Raw genomic sequence first — 23,622 nt, 5'->3', positions numbered from 1 at the left:
CCATGATGCGGCTGCCGGTGCAGGCCTCCCCAGAGGGGCTGGACGCCGCCTTCGTCGGGGTGCCCCTGGACACGGGGACTTCCAACCGGCCCGGGGCGAGGTAAGGCCCCAGGACTGAGGGACACGTGGCTGGAGAACGCACGGGGGCCTCTGCTCACCGGGGTCAGGTTGGAGCTGGCGCCTGGCTCCAAAGGGCCCCTCATCGCTTGAGGGTGGATTTCCGTTTTTCTGTATCAAGCATGACTGGTATCCACTGGTAAAGAAAAGGGGTTCTCCGGCCCGAGCCTCTCCCTGCCATGACCCCCCGCCTGGCGGGGATGGAGGCTGGGGATGACGCCAGCGCACAGGGGCAGGGTCCATCTGCGCAGGCAGAACTGGCTGACCCTGCCTCAAACCCTAGAGGTCACCTGCTGCAAGAATTGCTCAGATCAAGGCCCTGGCCCGTAGCTCAGTTGCTTAAAGCGAGAGGCCTGATAAAGCTTGCAGGTTCCATCCCCTGGACAGGGCACATACAAGAGTCAACCAGTGAATGCATAAATAAGTGGAACAATAAACTGATGCCTCTCTCTCTCTCTCTCTCTCTCTTTCTCTCTCTCTCTCTCTCATCAATCAATTAAAAAAAAAAGAATTGCACAAATTAAAGCAATTTTTTCTAAATTCAAGTCAGAGGCAGTAAAATTCATTGTCCTAATTATTGAGCTTCAGCTATTTCTGGTTCAGCTCAGCAGCAATACATCTGACTGCTGGGCTATATGATAAATGCCACTTTATTAAAAGTCTACCAAGTGCATGGCGCTTGGCATAGGTAATTTCATTTAACTCACAACAATGAGGGAAGGTAAATATTGTCATTGTTCTACAGGTTAGGAAATTATCCACTACCACTTAGGAAGTTGGTGATGGGTGGGCTCCTAAATCTGTGCCTTTATTTTCTCTCTCTCTCTCTCTCTCTTTTAAAAAAAATCTATCTTTATTGTTGAGAATATTACATGTCCCCCACCTTTAATCTCTTCACTATGCATCCGGGAACAGTGATTCTTGATCAGGGTTGTTTTGCCCCCAGGGCTTTTTTTTTGGCAGAGTCTGGAGGCATTTCTGGGTGTCAGAACTTGCAGGAAGGGGTGCTACTGGCATCTAGTGGGAACAGACCGGGAATGCTGCTAAACCTCCGACAACGCACAAGATGGGCCCCGTAACACCCCGCCCCAGATGCCACCAGTACCGAGGCTGAGAAGCCCCTACCTAGATGGGGCCGCTAAGCCTTTAGGGATGCTCACAGGACGCTCCATCTTCTTCCAGATTTGGACCCCGGCGGATCCGGGAGGAATCAGTGATGCTTCGGACAATCAACCCCAGCACGGGGGCCCTCCCCTTCCAGTCCCTCATGGTTGCAGACCTAGGCGATGTGAATGTCAATCTTTACAACCTTCAGGACAGCTGCCGCCTGATTCAAGAGGCCTATCAGAAAATCGTGGCTGCCGGCTGTGTGCCTCTGACCTTGGGTAATGGCATCTGCAAGGGCAAGGGCAGCGCGCTGTGCTCAGGGATAGCTTACCCTGTGGTCCAACACAGCTGTTTCTCCAGGGCAAGCCCCGGGGAATGTGGGGACAGTAGCATGGAGTCCATTATTAATTCCTGTATCTCAGTCCCTGGGGAGAGGGTATTTAAATGTTGGAGTGGTGTGACAGACAGGATTAGGTTAGCGTGAGGCATTCGCCTCTGTGCAAAATTTAAGGGGTGCCCCAAAAGGCAACAGTATTACTGGTTTTCCTTTTTTGCCTCAGGCTCCTCTATGGCTTAGAACAGAACAGTTACTGGTCCCATCTTTCTTTAAAATTTGCCATGGATTCTTTTTTTTTTAAGTGTGTTTGTTAAAGCTGGGGACAGTGAAGCAAGGAGGGGCTTACAATAGACAAAGCAACAGGTGAATCCAGGTGGGGCTGCTTGGGCTCACTGGAAAGTCAGAGAAAAGGGGCCTGGGAGACAGGATCAGGGTTTTTTTGTTTTTTTTTTTCTTTCATGAAATTTTGTTTTGTTTAATGTTACCTTAAAAGAGTATTTATCTTGATTACTGAGTTTCTCGGCATCTCTTATATTTTGCATCACCTACCTCACCCACTTCACCTTTGTCCCAGCCCTGGATCCCAGGCCTGGGGAAGGCTGCCAACAGGGGCTCGGTGTGACTTTTGAACGATTTCAAGGACATTGTGTTAATGACTTTGAGAGAACAGGGTGATTTCCTCCTTGGCAGGGTCTCCACCAATGTATCCGGAAGCTTTCCCTTCCCCTCCCCTACCTCGCCCACTCTCATTGTAGCATTTACTTCTCTCTGGTTCACAAACAGTTAAAATGACACAGACCTTTTTGGGGATAGAAAATTAATGCTTGCCAAAGAGAGCCTGAGGAGCATAGTGGTTTCTGGATGGCCTGGTTTGAAATCTCAGCTCCACCGCTAGCTATTTAGGCCTCATTCCCTCATCTGCAAAATGGGAATAATAATAACAACATCTACCACTTTCTGTTATGCGAGAGACATGTAATGAAAATTCATACAAATAGCCCAGCGTTGTGCTTGGCACAGTTAGAGCTTCAATAAATGTTGCCTATTATGATGATAGGTATGCATAGGAATACTTTTCTAGGCCTGTGCTATCCAATACCGTAGCCACTAGCTGCATGTGGCTATTTAAATTAAAAGTAACTTAAACTATTATTTAAATAATTAATAAATTATTAATTATTGCTTTGATTAAAATAAAAATTCAGTTCCTCAGTTGCATGAGCCCCATTTTAATAGCTACACGTGATTGGTGGCCGCCATATTGACCAGTGCATTTACAGAACATGTCCATTCATTGCAGAAAGTTCTATTGGACAGAGCAGTTGTGGGCATTCTACTTGTAAGCCTTAATTTAATTTCTTCTTTTAAATGACAATGTAATTTCAAACACCCAGGGTCCCTTCCCTCACGGAACAAAATCTTATTTTAGCTGGGGTGGTAGCTCTTCAGTCTAAGAGAAAGGGTGGCAGAAGTGGGCAAGTTGAGGATTGTTCTGTGTAACACACAGTCCTCTACTCTTATCCACATTCCAGATGTTTTCTTTTTTCTCGTTGCAGGTGGAGATCACACAATCACATATCCTATCTTGCAAGCCATGGCAAAAAAGTAAGTCCCAACTACCTGGGCCCAAGCAAGGTTTCAAAACTCAGGAGCTGGGAAATGAGTTGTTTGCTGCTAGATGGCATCAGGTGACCTCTGCTGGCTCAAGTTATTGGGGGTGATTGGACCTTCCCGGACTGAGTCGCTGCTGTGAATCAAAGCGAAGGTCGGGCTCCAGGTGTCCCTGTCAGTCACCAGCTAGAAGCCAAGACTATTATTAACACTTCTGGCCGCCTGCCCTTGGCCTGGGTCCGCTCTGGGATGCACGCTCAGCGTTTGCCTCTGTTTGGGGAAGATGAGCCCCAAACCCCAGTTAACTTGTTTCTGTTTTGCTCAAAGGCCAACCCTAAACACTGACAGGCTCAGTGGTGCTGCTTGCGGAGGAGGGGCCCTGGGTTTTTCCCTGCAAGGGCCCCTCCCCCAGAAAAGCTGGGAGAAGCTGGCTTTCCCAGTAGCAGAAGTCTACCAGGGATTGACTATCTGTGAATTAGTTTGAGAAAGGGACAGATGGGCCACGTTGGTGGCAGCTCCCAGAATTCATAGAGGGGGAAGACATGTGGGTAGAATTCTGATTTGGGGGTGGGTGGGTACAGTCTTTTCTCGAGGCTGCGTTTGCCTAGCTTTGGATTATGTATTTCTTCTGGGTGGCTAGCAGGGTTGATGAAGATGATGGCGAGAGAGCTGGGTCCAGGCTGCTTCTCGGGGCTCCAGCTGGAGGATGGCAGCTGAGCTCACCCTTCGTTGTCACCCGCCCAGCTCTCTCCATCTGTAAGTGAGGCAATTCTGGGTGATAGGTAGTAGGTGGCAGCTGAAGCACATGTCTATTTTCGGCCTGACTTGTCTGAGTTTATTGCTCTGAGATGCGAAGTCATTTGAAGACAGGAACCAGTTGCAAGGCCTGTAACTGTTGCCAGGTCTCCCCTCCTTGGCTACGCACCCTCATCAAGTTTTGGTGGCCTGGAGGGTGGCTGTGCTCAGTCCCTGTGAGGAGGCCTGGCCCCTGAGCTGCCCTGCTGTCACCAGGCATGGCCCTGTGGGGCTGCTGCACGTGGATGCTCACATGGACACGGCTGACAAGGCCCTGGGAGAGAAGCTCTATCACGGGACCCCCTTCCGCCGGTGCGTGGAGGAGAAACTTCTGGACTGTAAGCGCGTCGTACAGATTGGCATCAGGGGCTCTTCTACGACTGTGGAACCCTACAGATACAGCCGGAACCAGGTGACAGACTGCATGCCCTTCCCTCTGTCCCCCGCCTGCACAGTGCCTTCCTCTCCATTGCTCACTCAGTGGCAGCCATGGACTCCAGAGGGGCTTTAATAGCAAGTTCAGAAAAGGGGAGGAAGGCTTTTACCCCCAGAGGGTCATGTCCAGCAGAGAGGAGCGAGGATGTTGGTTCACGAGGCAGAGGAGGCCTCCTGTTGCTGGGGTCAGGGGACTAGCAGAGACGAACCAAACCCTGGGATGTTGCTGTCTTGGAAAAGAGCTGGGGAGGTCCCAACCCGAGGCGAGGGGACCCCTTAGTTCTCCTCTTCATACCCGCTGGGCAGAGTGGCTCCCAGGCGAACACATACGACAAGAGCCAACAGGAAAAGCCCAAGGCCCCATGCAAAGGCCAGTCTTCTGGACAGAGCTGTGCAGGAAGTGCTCGAGGGAGCTGGCCTGAGCGTCTCACTCTTGCTTTCGCCAAGCTTCTCTCTGATCCCGTCTCCATAGGTCAGCTTTGACTTTCTCCCTGCCTTGCCCGTCACCGTCCCTTCATTCCTCACCTGTAACATGGGGGTGGTAGTTCCCTCCTCAAGAAGGTTCAGGGTCCAATATGATGGGTACGTAGTGCTTAGCATGGGGTTGGCCGGGAGGAAATGCCCAGGCAGTGTGCCCTGCAGAAGCCTTGACCTCCCACTCTTCCGTGCCTCCATCCCCAGGGCTTCCGGGTGGTGCTGGCTGAAGACTGCTGGATGAAGTCGCTGGTCCCTCTGATGGCCGAAGTGAGGCAGCAGATGGGAGGCAAACCCATGTATATCAGCTTTGATATTGACGGCTTGGATCCTGCCTATGCCCCAGGGACAGGGACACCGGAAATTGCTGGTCTCACCCCTAGTCAGGTACGGAGGCTCCACCCGCGACCATTCGTGGGGGTGAGGATTTTTAACGCCCCACTTTTCTGGGCCTTGTGGTGAGTCTTCAGGAATCAGGATATGTTTTTTTTCTTTCTTTCTTTTCTTACAGTAGTGATTAAAAAAAATTGTTGAAAGTATTACATGTATCCCCTTTTCCCTCCCAGGATAGGGTTTTAAAAGCAGAGCATGTAGGCCTTTACTGTCCTCGGGGCCACCCTAGGTTTGAATACTGACTCGCTGAGGACTGGGTTTTAGCCAAGGCCCTCGTTTTTTTATCGGGATATTACAGTTCTTCATTTGATTTTCCTGCTGCTGGTTCTGCAGTAGTTGGTCCATGGGAACCATATGGTAGTACCCCTCTCAAGGACATTTTGGGGTTAGATTTTAAAAAAGTATGCACAGTGGGATTAACCAGCTACCAAGGTAGTTCAAGAGTTTTAGAACTACCCAAATAGTTTCCCATAGGATGTGCTGAGCATAAAGGCAGGCAGGCAGGACTGGAGCGTGGTTATAGTGAGAAGGTAAGCTCCAGGAGGTCAGGCCTTTGGTTCACTACCCTGTCCCTGGAGCCTAGAATAGTGCCTGATATATAAATGGTAGGTACTCGAATTTCTCCTGTGAGGAAATGAAGGTTGCTTAAACCTAATCATTGTCTCATGCCCTCTAAGAAAGGACAGTGACAACTGCCTCTTCAAAGCCTTTTTCCGTTCCCACCGGAGAGATTTCTAAAACACACACCTCATTCCTCAGCGTCTCGTCCTTCTGGGCTTTGCACCTGCACAATGGAAACTCCTTGAGACAAAGTGATTCTTCCTACCATCCCCTCCTGACCTTGTCTCCTGGCCGTGTCTGACTTGGGGTACTTCATCTTGGTGCCTTTTCCCTCTTCCGTTCCCACCGGAGAGATTTCTAAAACACACACCTTATTCCTCAGCGTCTCGTCCTTCTGGGCTTTGCAACTGCACAATGGAAACTCCTTGAGACAAAGCGATTCTTCCTACCATCCCCTCCTGACACTGTCTCCCGGCCGTGTCTGACTCGGGGTACTTCTTCTGACTCGGGGTACTTCTTCATCTTGGTGCCTTTTCCCTTGGCCTGGGCTGCCCTTCCCCTGCTCAGCTGCTTGGTCAATTTATTGCGCTAAGTGTTTCCACCTTAGGGAGGCCTTCCCCACCTCTGCGGGCTGTTACGTGTTACTACCCTAAGCTCCACTTGTTTTTCCTGAAGTCCTTAGTGCAGTGGTTGGCAAACTGCGGCCCCTTGAGTGTGGCTCTTCCACAAAATACCACGTGCGGGAGCGCATGTACAGTGCGATTGAAATTTCATGGCCACACTCAAGGGGCCAAAGAGCTGCATGTGGCTCGCGAGCCGCAGTTTGCCGACCACTGCCTTAGTGCATGACATTGAAATGATTGGCTTGCTTGTCCCCATCACCACACTGTGGAGCCCTCTGGAGCAGGGACTGGGCATCGGTCAGCTGTGATGGCCACCAGGGTGCCGGGCAGTCGGTAAATGCTTACTGAGGGAAAGCACTAGTTTTGAGTTGGAAGGTGGGCACGTGTTGGGAGAAATCCACTGAGGCGTCCACTGTTTGTTTTCGTGGTCAATGATTTCCACGTGGCTTGATTGTGGACAGGCTCTGGAGATCATCCGGGGCTGTCAAGGCCTGAACGTGGTGGGCTGTGACCTGGTGGAAGTCTCACCGCCATACGACCCTTTTGGTGAGTAAACAAGAAACCTGTGATCCCTCGGCAGCTGCTAGTTCAAATTTTATTAACCTAGTTCATAGGTAGCAGATGGATGGGTCCTTCTGTGTAACTCGGGAACCTGCTGAGTACGTCCTACAGCAGTGATGGCGAACCTATGACACGCGTGTCAGAGGTGACACGCGAACTCATTTTTTGGTTGATTTTTCTTTGTTAAATGGCATTTAAATATATAAAATAAATATCAAAAATATAAATCTTTGTTTTACTGTGGTTGCAAATATCAAAAAATTTCTATATGTGACATGGCACCAGAGTTAAGTTAGGGTTTTTCAAAATGCTGACACACCGAGCTCAAAAGGTTCGCCATTACTGCCCTACAGTGAAGAAAAGAAACCTGTTATTGCGCACCTTACAGACACAGCTAATGAGCCCTGACAAAAGCCCTGGAGGTTGCTGAGTATTATTAGCTTGCCCACCAGTCAGCAAAAGGCAGAAACAAACCTACAGTTTAGTGACAGGGTGGCACACGGCCATCCTACTGATATTTCAGGAAAAGTGAATTCCCAAAGGATAAATAATAGTTACTAATATCAATAAAGTGGGGAATTAGCTGGCTTAGGAGATGCTCAAAGCAGATGCCAGCCTCATAATTTTAATTTAGAAAACCTTACAGTTAGGCCTACTAGCCTCAGAGGATGATAATAAATACAATACACACCATTGTTATAGGTTTCCTTTTGGGGAAAATCTGTTCTGAGAGTAAACAAAGAACCTTCTGTATTTTAAAGTACTATTTCCAAATGACTGATGGAGCAGAATGCCAGGGAAAGCGGGACCCCGAAAAGGAAGACAAAGGGCGGAGGGGTGAGCAGTCCTGGGAGGTATGGCCTGGGGGCTGGTCTTCACGCTGGGTTTTACTTCTCTGCAGGAAACACGGCCCTCCTGGCAGCCAACCTGCTGTTTGAGATGCTGTGTGTTCTCCCCAAAGTGAGAGTCGTCTGAACCTTGTGCTCGTCAACACCGAATAACAGATCGCATCAAGGACCAATTCTTAAGCATCTGTCAGTACTAGAGTTTGTGCCAATAAAACTTTCTGCTCCAAGTGTCAGTGGTGGCTGTAAAATCAGGGCACAAAGCAGAACTCGAATCCAGACCGCTAATATTTCTAAGGAGTTTGAATTAATTTAAAAAAACAGCCGCCCTTGTGCTGTGATTTCTCCCTTTAATGAAAGATGATGGAGGATAAAGGGGGAAGGGATGGAGAAGTCAGTTCAAAGTTATCTAAAAATTGGAGGAATGAAATAAAAAGACTATGAAATAATACTGTATAAACCTCCCATATTTCTATAGTATCTTCCTTTAAAGCAGGGGTGGGGAACCTCTTTTCTGCCAAAGGCCATCTGGATATTTATAACATCATTCGCTTAATATAATTCACTCAATATAAATTTATGTTGCTATGAAAAAAGCGCTGAGATTTATTGAATTTCGAGTCCCGCCTACGGTTGCCTGGGCAGGGTCAGACCAGATTATTTCTAGGTCCTTATACAGCCCTGGGGCTGGACGTTCCCCGCCCCTGCTTTGAAAGAAAGTCACACGCAGATCCACTCAAAAGCCCAGGAGGGTACACAAAATGGCCTCCTCACCCCCGCCCCTGCTTTGAAAGAAAGTCACACGCAGATCCTAATAAACTTCCCACTCAAAAGCCCAGGAGGGTACACGAAATGGCCTCCCAAGAGCCCCCCGAGACCCTTCCTCAATCTGTTCTGCATTATCTGCTCTTCCAGCTGCCACACCCTCCAGGACAGTCCTTCCTGAAATCTGCAGTCGCCAAGTGCTGATTGTAAGCACCTGTCGAGTTACATGCAAATTCAGTTTTGCTGGTAATGTGTCCACGATAAATCATCTCGATGCAGGAGCTACCCGTAATCATCACACATTAAAATAGTTTATTTGTTTCCAGTCGGTAATATTCTTAAAACAAAAATAACATCAGCTTTAGTGCCTGTTCACAATACAAAACAAAAACAACATAAAAAGGACACCACTTGCCAAATAAGTTATTTGTTCCTAAGAGTATCAAAAGTGCAAAATCTCCACTTTCTTTTCAGGTCTGTTTCAGAAGTATAATCACAAACTGAACAGAGAGTCAGCAGTTGCCACACTTCGTTTGTTTTCAAGGGACAATGGCAGGTATTAGGATGCGAGCAACATTTCATTCAGTCAAATGTTTTGCATCAGCTTTTAAAGAGTTTTCCTTAACAATTTTCTTGGAGTGTTTGCTTCTAATCCCATTTCCCAAACAAAGCAAATCATTCAGCCACATTCAGATCCTATTCTCTTTATATCAGGAAAACATTTATGTACTGAACGAGGAGGAAATCAACCTATTACTTGAAAACCACAACCAAGTTTCATGGTCAGTGAGTGATGGCAGCGAGACCATGGTGCCCAGTGGAAATTAGGGCTGCCTTGCTCACTGAACCAGCTTAGCTGGGGCTGCCCACCTCTGTGTAAGACAAGTCGTGCCACTGACACCTTGGCAATAAAAAAATATTTGGTAAATGGGTGTGTATTCTACAAAGACTTTTAAGACCAGTTTTCATCCCCATCTGCTAAACATGATGCGTAGATGCTATCAACCAGAAAAAGCTACCTCTAAAATCACCAATGTTGTCTTTTGAAGATACATATTTGAAAACTAGGAAGTTGAAACCAAAACTGGGTCTGTGTGGTTACATACATTAGGAAGAGAAACGGTGGCATTGGCTGAGCAGACAATGGCTCATACATTTGACACAAAAGTAAATAAATTAATGGAAACAACATTCAGGAGGAAAGGCTTGGTGGCCAAGGGTAAATAAAATAAGAGCTCCCAGTGTCCTCTGGCAGACATGTCTGCCCAGAGAGATCTGTAGAATTGGTGGGCTGAAGTATTTGCCAGGAATGTTTCCAATCCTATTATCTTTCCTTTCTTAGTGCAAATGGCAGGTGCTTTTTATTTTAATGATGAAATTTTAAAAAATCAAATCTGGGGAGGTTTTGGTTTTCAGAAATTATGGCCAGGAATCCCATTAGTACCAGAAATTAAAATCTACCATAAAAGCAAAACAAACTCATTTAAGTAAACTTGGCCATAAAAGACCCAGAAAATAAGTTTGAGGAGTGACGCATCAAGGAGCCAAATGAATCCCGTGATCACGTCTACCTGGTCAGGTGCCATGCGAGGCGGCTCTCAGAGTCAGCATCCACTTTGGAGGACCACGTGGGGAAGGAAGCCTGGCGGTGATTCTTCGCCTTTTCCATAAAGCTGTAGAGTCCATGACAACTACAGCCATTCCTGGGCTCAAATAATTGACTACTTGTCACTGTAGCTCAGTATTTAAGTCATTCGGGATCCAAATGGCTTAGTTTAAAGCAGTTATGATTAAAGAAAATACGAACTTATTTTGTCCCATCACTGATTTTGACCTTTCACTTTACAAATTGCCCTTAAGGGGCCATCTGCTTTGACAATGGAATAGACCACTCTTTGAGGCTGTCCACACCCCACTGGTGGTTTTGCCCGAAAGAGAAAAGGTAAGCTCTCCAGCTGCTGGAGTGATCCAGCCTGGCGTCCACCTCATCCTGAGCTCAGCAAGCTGGTGCCAGGACTGACCTGCTACTGGTGGAGCAGCTGTAAGTGAAGAGTGAGATGATGAAGACGAGACATCCAAATACAGGCAGGAGCTCAAAGTACGTAATAAGCCTTTTGCAAAACAGGAGTCTAGAACAAGTCTTGGTTCACTTGTCACAAATGAGGACTTGAAGATACAGCACTTTTGGGGTAACTGCTCAAAATACGATTGCTGAGAAATGTTAGGTTCCTTGATACACAGACGTGACTGGTATTTTACTAAAGAGACACCACTCGTGGCAGGTGGGAATAATTTGTCTTCAGTTTAACATCTACTGGCTTATAGCAGCTTATCTCTACGTTCAGAGAACAAGGTTAAAGTTATGGCTCCTAATATCCATACCCTAAGACTGACAGAGGCAGAAAGGCATCTAAAAACATACGCGTAAATGGCTCAAGTCGTTACAGTACTTTCTGCCGTGCGGATCCCTCTCGGCTACTTCTCGTGTTGGGGAGGCGGCTGATGGGACGCTCAGGAAGGGGTCACTTCAGTCACTGCCCAGTCCTCCTCTTGCCTTGGGAAGAAACCCAAACTCACATGCAGAACCCCCACTCATCCCTATGCTTTTAAAACCATGGCTGACAAACTGCAGTAGGGGGATACCCCCAAAATATCCGTTAGCCACTTACTACCACAAAGACCGCTAAACGTAAGATTGCTGGGACCCGGCCTCTTTCAGGCCGTGGGGCCCAGAAGCTGCTGTGGGCTGTCCCACTGTTACAGCATGCACCGCAGCAGAAGCACAGCGGCCGGGATGGGGGTGGGGGGGAGGCGGGTGAACACCCCAGCCAGCGACCAGCACACCAGGCTCCTGGTACCGCTGCAGGGCAAATGTCTGTGCTCCCGGGCACAGACACTGGACAGGAGAGGGGGTGTGAGCGTGGGAGGACCGTAGGGAAGAGGGACGAGCGGTCTATTTTAAATAGTGCGGCATTCAGACAGGAAAGAAAATCCCAAAGGAAAATATTTTCACTCCTAGGTTAGAACAGGACAAAGCAGGACAAAGGAAAGGTTCTTCTGGCCACTGCTCTAGAAGAATCATCTAAAACCTAGACTCTGTCCGTGGTGATAGTTTGAGTCCTGCAAATAAATACCTGTGCGCAGGGGCCTGCAATGGGTCTGAGGAGTTCAAGTCTCTTGCTGCTGCCCCTCAGTCTAGCTCAGGCCAGGACGGGATGTAAAACCTCTGCAAGGAGCCTTCCAACAGGCGCTCCATCCACAGGGACAGCTTGCTTAGTTTCCCTTTGATGGGCTTGGACCCAAGGCTGCCGGCCTGCCCTCGCGATTCCCCCGGGGGCAAGGAGGGGTCAGCATCACTTGCCCCCAAGGCTTCCTCCTCTTCCACTGCTCTTTGGGGCTTGAAGAGGCAGAAGTATTTCTTGTGGCCATTCAGAGCCAGCACATAACCCGTGTAGTCACGTTCCAGGAAGTGCTTGTCATACTGGTTTGGGATCGGGGCTGCGTCCTGAGCAAATTCTAACAAGTATTCCAGCCACTCTCTGTGTTTATCGAGACTCAGGAAGGAGAAGTGCAGGCAGCTGCTCCTGTGGAGGAAGAGAGTGAGGACTGAAGGCTTCCTGACACTCAGCTGCAGGAAACACAAATACCTGTCAGACTTCATGCCGGGCGGGGCCAGGTGCAGACACCACGCAGGATCCTGTGGGAGCTGAGGGCGCCCCAACAGCAACACCCCCCCCACAACCCCCCTCACCCCCGGCCTCTTGCTGGGTGTCACGTCACTCTCAGTGTCCAGCTCCAGGAAAAGACACAAGAGCTGGAGAATAGTCAGTTTCCTGAAAGGGCCCCGGGAAGAACTGAGGGGGCATGAAGTCAAGGGGCAAAGAAGGCGCCCTCAGGATGGCTCCCACTTCTGGCTTAGAAAGGTCACAGCCAACACCGCTGCACGGATAAAGCTCCTCCCGGCCCAAGAGGAAAGGATGTAACTCCCCTCCTTCCCAGATGTGCCTGCTGTCTCCCCGTCCCTCCCTCTCTCACACGCACTTACCCAGTGAACGTGTAGACCTCCAGAGCGAATTTCTGCAGGAGGCTGGTCTTGGTGGAGTTGGACAGGATGAGGACCACGTTCATGTGGCCTGGCCTCAGGCGCACCAAGTTACTGGTGTACGTTACATCCGTGAGTTCCGTCACCTCCACAAAGCCTTTTCTAGGGGTCTTGCTGTGAAAGAATATGGAGGAGTTAAGATGTTATCAGGGGCCCGGCCAGTGTGGCTCAGTGGTTGAGTGTTGACCTATGAACCAGGTCACAGTTCGATTCCCAGTCAGGCACATGCCTGGGTTGCAGGCTCAATCCCCAGTAAGGGGCATGCAGGAGGCAGCCAATCAATGATTCTCTTTCATCAATGTTTCTCTCTCTCTCCCCCCCTCCCATTCTAAAATCAATAAAAAAATATATATATAAAAAAGATATCAGGGTAGTAAAATGCCATTACATTTAAAAGAACCAAGCAGAAGAAAACGCTATGTTCGGAACATTTGAGATCTTTCTCCCCAGGATACATCATCAGTTTGGCTCAAATGGTTGAGGGTTGACCTATGAACCAGGAGGTCATGGTTCGATTCCTGTTCAGTGCACATGACCGGGTTGCAGGCTCGATCCCCAGTGTGGGGCTTGCAGGAGGCAGCTGATAAGTGATTCTCTCTCATCATTGATGTTTTTCTCTCTCTCTCCCTCTCCCTTCCTCTCTGAATTAAAAAATACATTAAAAAAATAAAAAACCCACTATGTTATAACCCAGCGGTTCTCAACCTGTGGGTTGCGACCCCTTTGGGGGTTGAACAACCCTTTCACAGGGGTCACCTAAGACAATTGGACAACACATATATAATTAAATTTTGTTTTTGTGATTATTCACTATGCTTTTATTATGTTCAATTTGTAACAATGAAATTGGGGGTCACCACAACATGAGGAACTGTATTAAAGGGTTGCTGCATTAGGAAGGTTGAGAACCACTTTTCTAACCAGACTAGATATGTTATTTAATACCAGAGGCCTGGCCCTCTGTGTGTGGGGCAACCGGCGGGGCAATCAGGGCCCAGGCGCCACCACCCACCACAGGCGATTGGAGCCTGCTGGCCAGCTGGGGGGAGGGACCGAGAGGTTGGCCAGCAGGCCTTGATCAGGCCATCGATGGGGGCTTGCCGGCTGGGAGCAGCTCCTGCGTTGAACATCTACCCCACTGGTCACTGTGCGTCATAGCTGACCGGTCATTCTGCTGTCCGGTCAATTTGCATATTATGCTTTTATATATATAGATTCGAGAGCTCAATGCACTAGGAGGATTGGGTGGTCCCTGCTTGGCAGTCCTGGGCCTACAAAGAGATTCTCAGTCGGAGCAGAGCAACTTTAGGATAGGACGCACCATTCTCTGCTTCCAGCTCATCTAGCATCTCCCTGATGTGCTTCTTTGTTTCCTGCCCTCACTGTTAAACTTGAGATTGAGAAACCAATGATACTGAGCAGAAGGAGGTCCAGTGTCTGCATGTGGAGAGGGTCTCAGTGAACAGGAATCAGCGGCGACCTTCCCTGGGTGGGAACCAGAGTTCTATATACACATGTAGTCAAACTCTGCTTTATGAGACCACACGGGCTGTGGGTCAGCAGCCAGGGGGAGGTGGGCGTGGTATTTTGTTAGACCAGGGGTAGGGAACGTCTGGTCTGAGGGCCATATAAAGCCCTCGGAATCATTTGACCTGGCCCTGCCAAGGCATTAGGGGCGAGTTAATTAAATGTTTGACCAAATATAGCAGGCTCATTTTTAAGTTGATCATTTTGTAGGGCCCTCGAATGATCTTATAAATAGCCAAACAGCCCTTGGTGGGAGAAAGGTTCTCCACCCCTGTGTTAGACAAACCTGGTGTTCTCTTTGGTGAAGCTGGACACGGTCTTCTCGGCCTTCTCCTGGGCTTTCTTTTTGTCTGGATTTTTTGACTCTCGATCATAGTTTGAGTCACTAAAGTGAGAAAAAAGGAGTTATACAAAAAAAGAGGACAAACCACCATGAGGTTTGGGCCCTCCCCACAGAAAGCCACGCTGAGAAGCCGTGGAGGACTCACCAGAATGCCTGGATGACGAAGGTGCCGAAGAGGACGAATAAGGCGGAGAAGGCCAGAGACAGGAGGGGTATCATTTCCCGCCTAAAACGAAGACAACAAGCTTACAACCTGCTCCACTCTACATGGGCTGCTGTGACATATCAGTGAATGCTTTTAGGTTTCCTCTCTCTGGCTCAAAAGAACAAACCCCCAAACAACCCCAAACCAAAAAGCTTTCATATCAATAAACACTTTCTAATTCCATACAAAGAGAGGTTCTTGGGGGTGGGGAAAGCAGAGAAATCAGGGCCCAGGCGCCACCACCCACCACAGGCGATTGGAGCCTGCTGGCCAGCTGGGGGGAGGGACCGAGAGGTTGGCCAGCAGGCCTTGATCAGGCCATCGATGGGGGCTTGCCGGCTGGGAGCAGCTCCTGCGTTGAACATCTACCCCACTGGTCACTGTGCGTCATAGCTGACCGGTCATTCTGCTGTCCGGTCAATTTGCATATTATGCTTTTATATATATAGATTCGAGAGCTCAATGCACTAGGAGGATTGGGTGGTCCCTGCTTGGCAGTCCTGGGCCTACAAAGAGATTCTCAGTCGGAGCAGAGCAACTTTAGGATAGGACGCACCATTCTCTGCTTCCAGCTCATCTAGCATCTCCCTGATGTGCTTCTTTGTTTCCTGCCCTCACTGTTAAACTTGAGATTGAGAAACCAATGATACTGAGCAGAAGGAGGTCCAGTGTCTGCATGTGGAGAGGGTCTCAGTGAACAGGAATCAGCGGCGACCTTCCCTGTTCCCACCTCCTACAGCTGGGTGGGAACCAGAGTTCTATATACACATGTAGTCAAACTCTGCTTTATGAGACCACACGGGCTGTGGGTCAGCAGCCAGGGGGAGGTGGGCATGGTATTTTGTTAGACCAGGGGTAGGGAACGTCTGGTCTGAGGGCCATATAAAGCCCTCGGAATCATTTGACCTGGCCCTGCCAAGGCATTAGGGGCGAGTTAATTAAATGTTTGACCAAATATAGCAGGCTCATTTTTAAGTTGATCATTTTGTAGGGCCCTTGAATGATCTTATAAATAGCCAAACAGCCCTTGGCGGGAGAAAGGTTCCCCACCCCTGTGTTAGACAAACCTGGTGTTCTCTTTGGTGAAGCTGGACACGGTCTTCTCGGCCTTCTCCTGGGCTTTCTTTTTGTCTGGATTTTTTGACTCTCGATCATAGTTTGAGTCACTAAAGTGAGAAAAAAGGAGTTATACAAAAAAAGAGGACAAACCACCATGAGGTTTGGGCCCTCCCCACAGAAAGCCACGCTGAGAAGCCGTGGAGGACTCACCAGAATGCCTGGATGACGAAGGTGCCGAAGAGGACGAATAAGGCGGAGAAGGCCAGAGACAGGAGGGGTATCATTTCCCGCCTAAAACGAAGACAACAAGCTTACAACCTGCTCCACTCTACATGGGCTGCTGTGACATATCAGTGAATGCTTTTAGGTTTCCTCTCTCTGGCTCAAAAGAACAAACCCCCAAACAACCCCAAACCAAAAAGCTTTCATATCAATAAACACTTTCTAATTCCATACAAAGAGAGGTTCTTGGGGGTGGGGAAAGCAGAGAGTGCCCTCCGACTGTTAGGATTCAGAGATTGCTTATTTTCAGTTTAATTTTGTGCCTCAGTATTACAGGCTGTGCCTAATATATCCTGCAGGAGGCAACAGTAAGGAGGCAATAAAGGATTTAGGTGGTGAGCATGAACAGGGGGGTAAATGGTGATGGACGGAGACCCAGGAGGCAACAGTAAGGAGGCAATAAAGGATTTAGGTTGTGAGCATGAACAGGGGGGAAATGGTGATGGATGGAGACTTGACTTGGGGTGGTGAACACAATGCAGTGTACAGATGCTGTGTTGAAGAACTGTGCCCCTGAAACCTGTATAATTTTATTAACCAGTGTCACCCCAATCAATTCAGTGAAAAGGAAAAGGGGCGTTAAGATGTACCAGGCCAGGAACGATTAATTCCTGACTGGCTTGCACACCTGCACATTGGACTACATGTGTGTCAGGCTCTGTTGTCTGGAAGGGCAGCCAGTGGGAATGAGTCAATCAGCAAATATAAAAAAGTGAAGTGATGGAAAGAAAGAAAAAGGGGAACGGTGTTGAAAACGTGTAAACGTTCTTCCACCTGCCTATGCTGAATATACACTCACGTCAAAGAAGAATAGGCCCTTTTCAAAAGAAAAGCAGCAATCCTGCCATTAATAGAGCAAAAGACATGCAATCTCACAACATTCCTACCAGTTGTTGTAATACAGGTCTTCCAACCAGTCTGAGATGTAGGAAAAAGCAGTGACAAACCACCGAATGAGGAAAATCTATTGAGAGAATGAATGACGGTCAGGACCGAGCCCCTGAGCCCCAGTGGGAGAAGTCCTCACCCCAACACAGCGCTGCTGCTGAGCTTCTGTGCAGCCCTGGGAGCCACCCTGCCCAGCACCCACTCCCCCGGGCCACACGCTTACAGGGGCAAGTTCATCGATCAAGTCGGGGAGCACAGCTTCTGAGGACAGAAGAGTGGAGTCTTTCCGCAGCTGCTCGAGATAACTCAGAAGGATGAATTTATCATTCTCACTCCCTGTCCAGGGGTCCTCCAGGGTCTTATAGACCACCCTGCCTCCCATGTTGCGCCTTTCTAAGATGGACACCTGGGCGAAAAGAGAAAAACCATCAGAATTCTCAAAGAATGGTACGTCACTGTTGTTTGGTTTCTCTTCAGAGAGGATGAGAAAAAGGGTCTAGGGAAGTCAGCAATAAACTCAAACAGATATGGATGAGTATAAAACATTTACAAGAGATTTCTATTTTTCTGACAAAAGAAATTATGGTGACTTTTTATGGTGACTTACTGAAGCTTCTGTTAAAGTTAAAGCTCTTTCTTTTAATAAGCTTTGTTCGATAATCTCTTTCTAATTTTTATAATAAAGGAACCCTTTGTTTTTAGAGAGGTTCTCCGTGATTACCAGAATGAAGAGAATTTCATGCATCTGTAGAGAGTGATGACAAAGGAGGAGAAAGGAAGGAGAGATCAATTAGGATGCTGTGAGTGCAGGCGGGGATATTTCGACAGCACATTATTGGTAGCTGAAGGAAGATTTTGCAAACTAGATAGGCAAAACTAGACCTGCCATAGGAAAAACTGGTGAAAAGGATTGATGCTCTTCAATCTCTACTCATAGGAAAGGTGCTTTCTGTGAAGGTAAAAGGCCGAAAATCTAGGAGGTGGTCACCAGGGTGAAAGACTTTTAAGAGTAGGCTTTCAAAACAGGCTCAGAGATTTCTGGGTTTCCTGGAATTTGTATTCAAAACTCCCAAGGAAATAGGACACAGAATCGAGTGCCAGTGCTCGTCAAGAGCTGGGATCAGGACCAGGACGGGAACCACGACTCACCGCCGACTTCCCTCGGAACGTCTCGCTGTCTGGCAGGACGGTGTTGGCAAACTCCGGCTGCCGATTGCTGTAGACGTGCATGAATCGCAATGTGTCTTGTGAGTTTGCCTGCGCGAAGGACAGGAAGGCCTCAAAGGCTTGACTCGACTTGGTGGCCTCGGGAATCAGTAAAATCACACAGTACCTGCACACAACAGAAGACACTGTAAGCACTCCCGAGGCACGACTAGAACCTGTGATGGCAAGTGAGAGTGAAGGAGAGGACGTGCTCACGAAGGAACCCTTTGTTTGCATTCACTAAAGACGCGAATGCATTTACTAAAGAAACTCCACGGTCAAAGTCTAACGGGAAAATATTTCCAAGTCATTCCCGACACGCTTCTTTCCCAGACCACCCTCTACCACTCTCAGGGCTGTCTTCTGAGGCAATGGTCACCAAGTCCTGGATGCAGACGGGCCCTTCAGAAGCCATCTGGTCTGGTTCTTCCTCTACGGGCCGGCTGCTCACCTTTCAGCTCACAGGCCGCCGAGCCTCATTCTGAAGGGCTTCCTTTGCGATGGTTCCATTGGAAAGTGTAGCTTATCATTCACTCATCCACTCTCCCAACATCTCCTGAGCACTTCCTAGGATCGTGCCCTTGTGGAGCCTCTATTTGAGACCCCCATAGACTCACCCCACTATTGTGGGAATAGTGACTCTCTCGTACTCCATGCTTCTTTAAGGAAACATCTCTCCCTGACACCTGGCTGAAGTCTACTCATCCTTCAGGTTTCGGCTGAAGTGTTACACGGCAGGGAAATCTTCTCTGACCCCGAGGGCAGGCTGGCACATCCAAAACTTAGTCCTAAGGGACCCTGAATTAATACACCCCACTGCTCTAACAGTTGTCAGTCAATATTTGCTACATAAAGAATAAACTGCGACTGCCACAGGGGAGGTGTGAATGGCCTGTAGGAATGTGCGCCGTGGCCCCTCCACTGCCACGACAAGCAGAGCAAAGCCCGGCCTTACTTCCTCTGTCGGTGAGACCGCTTCACGGGGCAGAGTTCCTGGAACAACTTCTGGTTGGTGAGCCTGGTTGCTAATAGATACTTGTTTTGGCTGATGAAGTCATCAATGGCCTCCTTCTTCGTATGTGGGGCCTAGAGGAAAACCAAGAAATAGTTGATTTTATTCAGTTTTCTCACGGCAAATGAGCTTTACGCACAACTCAATAAAAACGTGGCTCACCCTGGCTATCCTATATAACTAAAGGCTAATATGCAAAGTGACCGAACGGAGGATGACCAGTCGCTGTGACGTGCACTGACCACTAGGGGCAGATGCTCAGCGCAGGAGTTGCCCCCTAGTGGTCAGTGCGCTCCCATAGGGGAAGAGTAGGTCAGCCAGAAGCCGGGCTCCGGGCTGGTGAGCGCAGCGGTGGTGGCAGGAGCCTCTCCTGCCTCTGCTACAGTGCAAAGGATGTCTGACTGCCGGCTTAGGCCTGGACTAAGTCGGCAGTCGGACATCCCTCGAGGGGTCCAGGACTATGAGAGGGCGCAGACGGGCCTTTCAGACACAGGCCGGGCTGAGGGACCCCCAAAGTGCACGATTTTCATGCACCGGGCCTCTAGTTGTAACATAAAAAAATAAGAAAGATCTGTTTGAGCAACTAAACATGTGACCTTCAACAATGCAGGGATGGGGCAATGCTGTGGTTATTTCAGGTCAAACGATAGCCATGTGCTCCTTCCACTGGCAAACTCTGTATACTGTTTTATGTTGGCAGATTAAAAAACCCAATCATTTTAGGCAAATTTACTTTCATTTAAGATTTGTAGCAAACTGAACAATTAAATAAACTCCAAAGTAACAAATTTATCCTATACTAGAGGCCCGGTGCACAAAATTTGTGCACTGAGGGGGCGGGGCGGCGGGGCGGGAAGTCCCTCAGCCCGGCCTGCACCCTCTTGCAGTCTGGGACCTCTTGGAGGATGTCCGCCAGCAGACCGACATCCCTCTCTCAGTCTGGGACCCCTCGCTCCTTACCGCCTGCCTGTAGTGGAGGTGGGAGAGGCTCCCACCACCACTGCTGCGTTCGCCAGCCGTAAGCCCGGCTTCTGGCTGAGCGGTACTCCTCCTGTGGGAGTGCACTGACCACTAGGGGGAAGCTCCCGCATTGAGCGTTTGCCCCCTGATGGTCAGTGCGCATCATAGGGACCAGTCATTCTGCTGTAACTGTCGCTTAGGCTTTTATTATATAGATAATAAAACGCTAATATGCAAATGGACCAAATGGCGGAACGACCGGTTGCTATGACACACACTGACCACCAGGGGGCAGACGCTGGCAAGCGCAGCAGTGGTGGTGGGAGCCTCTCCCACCTCCACTACAGGCAGGCGGTAAGGAGCGAGGGGTCCCAGACTGAGAGAGGGATGTCGGTCTGCTGGCGGACATCCTCCAAGAGGTCCCAGACTGCAAGAGGGTGCAGGCCGGGCTGAGGGACTTCCCGCCCCGCCCCGCCCCAGTGCACGAAATTTCGTACATCGGGCCTCTAGTTAAGTATATAAGGCAGACTACAAAATTGTATGACCACTTTGTTATTAGTAGCTTTCATACACTTTGAAGGACTGAAATTATACGGGGGGAGGGGGGGGTGCAAAATTAGTTTTACAGTTGCATGTACATGAAACAGAGTTTATTCTTATATTATTTACTCTTGTATATTTTTTCCATACAAACTACTGTAAACCTACTTTTGCCCATCCCATATATTGCAGGTTCTTGGACCACAATCTAGAAAATATAAAATGTGAACCAGAACATCCCTGTATGTTAAGAAGCACACACTGAATAACCTATTGATCTAAGAAAATATATCAGATATTAAAAAATATTTTGAACTTGAATGATTAATGAAAATACTATTTACCAAAACTTTGAGATGCAGATAAAAGTAGTACTTAGAGGGTTATATTAAAATGAATATAATAGAAATTAATGAATTAGATATCTGTTTCAAGAAGTTTAAAAGAACAGCAAAAAGATAAACACAGAAAGAAGGATATAATAAAGGTAAAAATGGAAATCAATGAAACAAAAATTATAGAAAAAGAAGAAACAGAAGAATTAACAAACCCAAAATTGGTTCTTTGGGAGAGCTAATAAAATGGACAAATCTCTGGTAAAACCAATCATGGAAACGAGAAGACTCAAATAACCATTATCAGTGTGTCAAGGAGGAATCGCTACCTATGTCACAAAGTTAAAAAAAGAAGTTCAATAAACTGAAAAATTTGGATGAAGTAGAAAAATTCCTTCTAGTTCAAATCTCACAATCACACAGACACTTGTCCTCAAGACAACCTTTGCACTTTGGCATCAAGCAGACTGTTTTATGCAAACTTCCCATTTTGTCACACAGAATATTAGAAACACCAAAAGACGTGTACTCACGGGCCAATTTATCCTATATAATAAAAGCCTAATATGCAAATCGACCAAATAGCAGAACGACTGGTGGAATGACTGGTTGCTATGAGGCGCACTGACCACCAGGGGGCAGATGCTCAACGCAGGAGCTGCCCCCAGCCCGCAGGCCCCAGGCCAGCCATGGCTGGTGCCAGTGGGGGGCCCCCTCTATTGCCCTGCTGATTTCCCCCCAGATCAGCCCTGATCACCGACCAAGCCTAGGGTCCTTACCCATGCATGAATTTCATGCACTGGGCCTCTAGTTTATTAATAAAGTTAATACTTCTTACTGTTTCATCAAGGCTATGAAGTAAAATGAGTGTTGTTTGCTTGTTTTTATGGAAAGGGCTTAGGAAGAAAGACATGGTCACTGGTGGCGGGGTTTAGGCACTTGGTTACCTGCTGGTCGTTTCACCCACCATTGCTTTTGCACCATCAGTGCAAGCATCAACCCAAAGGAGGAGAAATTATGTCTAAGGTTATGAAGACAGTTTTGATCTCACAGGATTCTTCAAGGGCCTTTGGGACTCGCCACCCTGGAGTCTGTGAACCACATTTTGAAAACTGTGGTGGTAGAGAAACTTGTGCTCAGGACACTGGACACATGTCCTGGTCATGGCATCGCTGCTCCTACAGCACGGGAATGTCCATCAACAGGAGCATGAGTAAATGACAACGTGGCTGTAAGTACTGTACACCCAATGAACACACATTAACTAGAGCCCCGCGAAGTAACTGGTGCTTCCAGCATCACACTAAGCCACCAATCGTTGGGAGAACTTGGTTTATGTTAAGCACGCATTTTTCAGTCTGTAGACCGACGCTCTATCCACTGAGCCAAACCAGTTAGGGCAGCACGCATTTTTAACTCCTTAAAGAGCAAATTGGTGAAGCATCCACTGTATCAGTAATTTTGCAACTGCATTTGGTTTACAAGTTTCCCTGGGGAAGGAGTAATAACAAGTCTCCAGAGTAGAAGCTATTATTAAAAAGCAATTTAGGCAATCTTCACAGATTAACCTCGATTGACGGGACCTCTTTCCTCTTGCTTCAATGGCATTTGTTTTCTTGCTACTCTCTCTCAGCTTCTCGGTCACCGTCCGGCACCTGTTTTCATTTGCTGGTGGTTGTCCAGATTTTGTCCTTGGCCCCTTCTCTTACTTCACATACGATGTCTGGGAGATCTCCCCATACTCAGGACTCCAGCTTCTAACCATTCACTGAGGACCTACAAACTCTATCCCCAGCTCATCCTAAGATCTAGATCCCTGTATTCAATTGCCCGATGGACATCTCTCCTTAGACTTCCCATAGGCAGTTCCAATTCACTATGTCCATAGCTGAATTCATTACCTTCCTCCTACACCTGTTCTTCTTTCCTTCCGATCCACCTCCCATGTATTGTCCTTCCCCTTTTCCCCTGGTCTCAGGCGCTTGTCTTCCATGTTCACATGGCACCCATCTAAGTGAGACGTCTACTACAGTGGATAGGAATTGCCATTAGGTCTCTCTCCTCCCCAACTGTGAGTTGGGGACAAAGACTAACTCTGGATGTCAGAGCTGGCTCTGTATTTATTACATAGCAGTACTACATTCATTACTGAATGAATGAAATAAAAATTTTATAGAATTTCTTGGCCCTGGCTGAGTATCTCAGTGGTTAGAGCATCGTCCCAATAAGCAAAGGCTGCAGGTTCAATCTCTGGTCAGGACACATTTAAGACGCAACCAATGAGTGTATAAATAAGTGGGACAACAAATCAATGTTTCTCTCTCTCTCAAATCAGTAAATAGAATTTCTCATTCTTTTCCTTAAAAGAAGGCCAGTCAAAGGGTCCTTGTTGATTTTTTAAAAATAACATTAAAAAACATAAAAGAATACATGTTCATTATAGGGATTTCTTTTTTTTTATATATATATTTTATTGATTTTTCACAGAGAGGAAGGGAGAGAGATAGAGAGTTAGAAACATCGATGAGAGAGAAACATC

General features: G+C 47.9%; 2 protein-coding genes across 2 annotated transcripts in view; one reads left to right on the top strand and one right to left on the bottom strand.

The window, feature by feature from the left end:
- Window positions 1–2: 2 nt before the first annotated feature.
- Window positions 3–8,090, top strand: AGMAT (agmatine ureohydrolase (agmatinase)). Its single transcript, XM_005886183.1, has 7 exons — window positions 3–100; window positions 1,300–1,502; window positions 3,118–3,166; window positions 4,184–4,379; window positions 5,084–5,263; window positions 6,915–6,999; window positions 7,916–8,090. The coding sequence occupies exons 1-7, from the start codon at window positions 3–5 to the stop codon at window positions 7,987–7,989; spliced, it is 885 nt and encodes a 294-aa protein (XP_005886245.1). The 3' UTR covers window positions 7,990–8,090.
- Window positions 8,091–8,907: 817 nt separating this feature from the next.
- DNAJC16 (DnaJ (Hsp40) homolog, subfamily C, member 16) overlaps window positions 8,908–23,622 on the bottom strand; it is a 33,614-nt gene continuing 18,899 nt past the window's right edge. The window contains exons 8-15 of the mRNA XM_005886182.2: window positions 19,192–19,322; window positions 18,180–18,363; window positions 17,254–17,436; window positions 17,030–17,106; window positions 16,071–16,151; window positions 15,869–15,967; window positions 12,670–12,840; window positions 8,908–12,208 (exon numbers count right to left, since the gene is read on the bottom strand). Coding sequence (XP_005886244.1) covers window positions 11,815–12,208; window positions 12,670–12,840; window positions 15,869–15,967; window positions 16,071–16,151; window positions 17,030–17,106; window positions 17,254–17,436; window positions 18,180–18,363; window positions 19,192–19,322 — 1,320 coding nt within the window. The 3' untranslated portion in view covers window positions 8,908–11,814. The remainder of the gene's footprint in view (window positions 12,209–12,669; window positions 12,841–15,868; window positions 15,968–16,070; window positions 16,152–17,029; window positions 17,107–17,253; window positions 17,437–18,179; window positions 18,364–19,191; window positions 19,323–23,622) is intronic.

The sequence above is a fragment of the Myotis brandtii genome, unplaced genomic scaffold (assembly GCF_000412655.1).
Source record: "Myotis brandtii unplaced genomic scaffold, ASM41265v1 scaffold96, whole genome shotgun sequence".
Taxonomy (NCBI): Eukaryota; Metazoa; Chordata; class Mammalia; order Chiroptera; family Vespertilionidae; genus Myotis; species Myotis brandtii.
The sequence above is the reverse complement of the archived record's forward strand: the minus strand, read 5'-3'. Positions and strand labels throughout refer to the sequence as shown.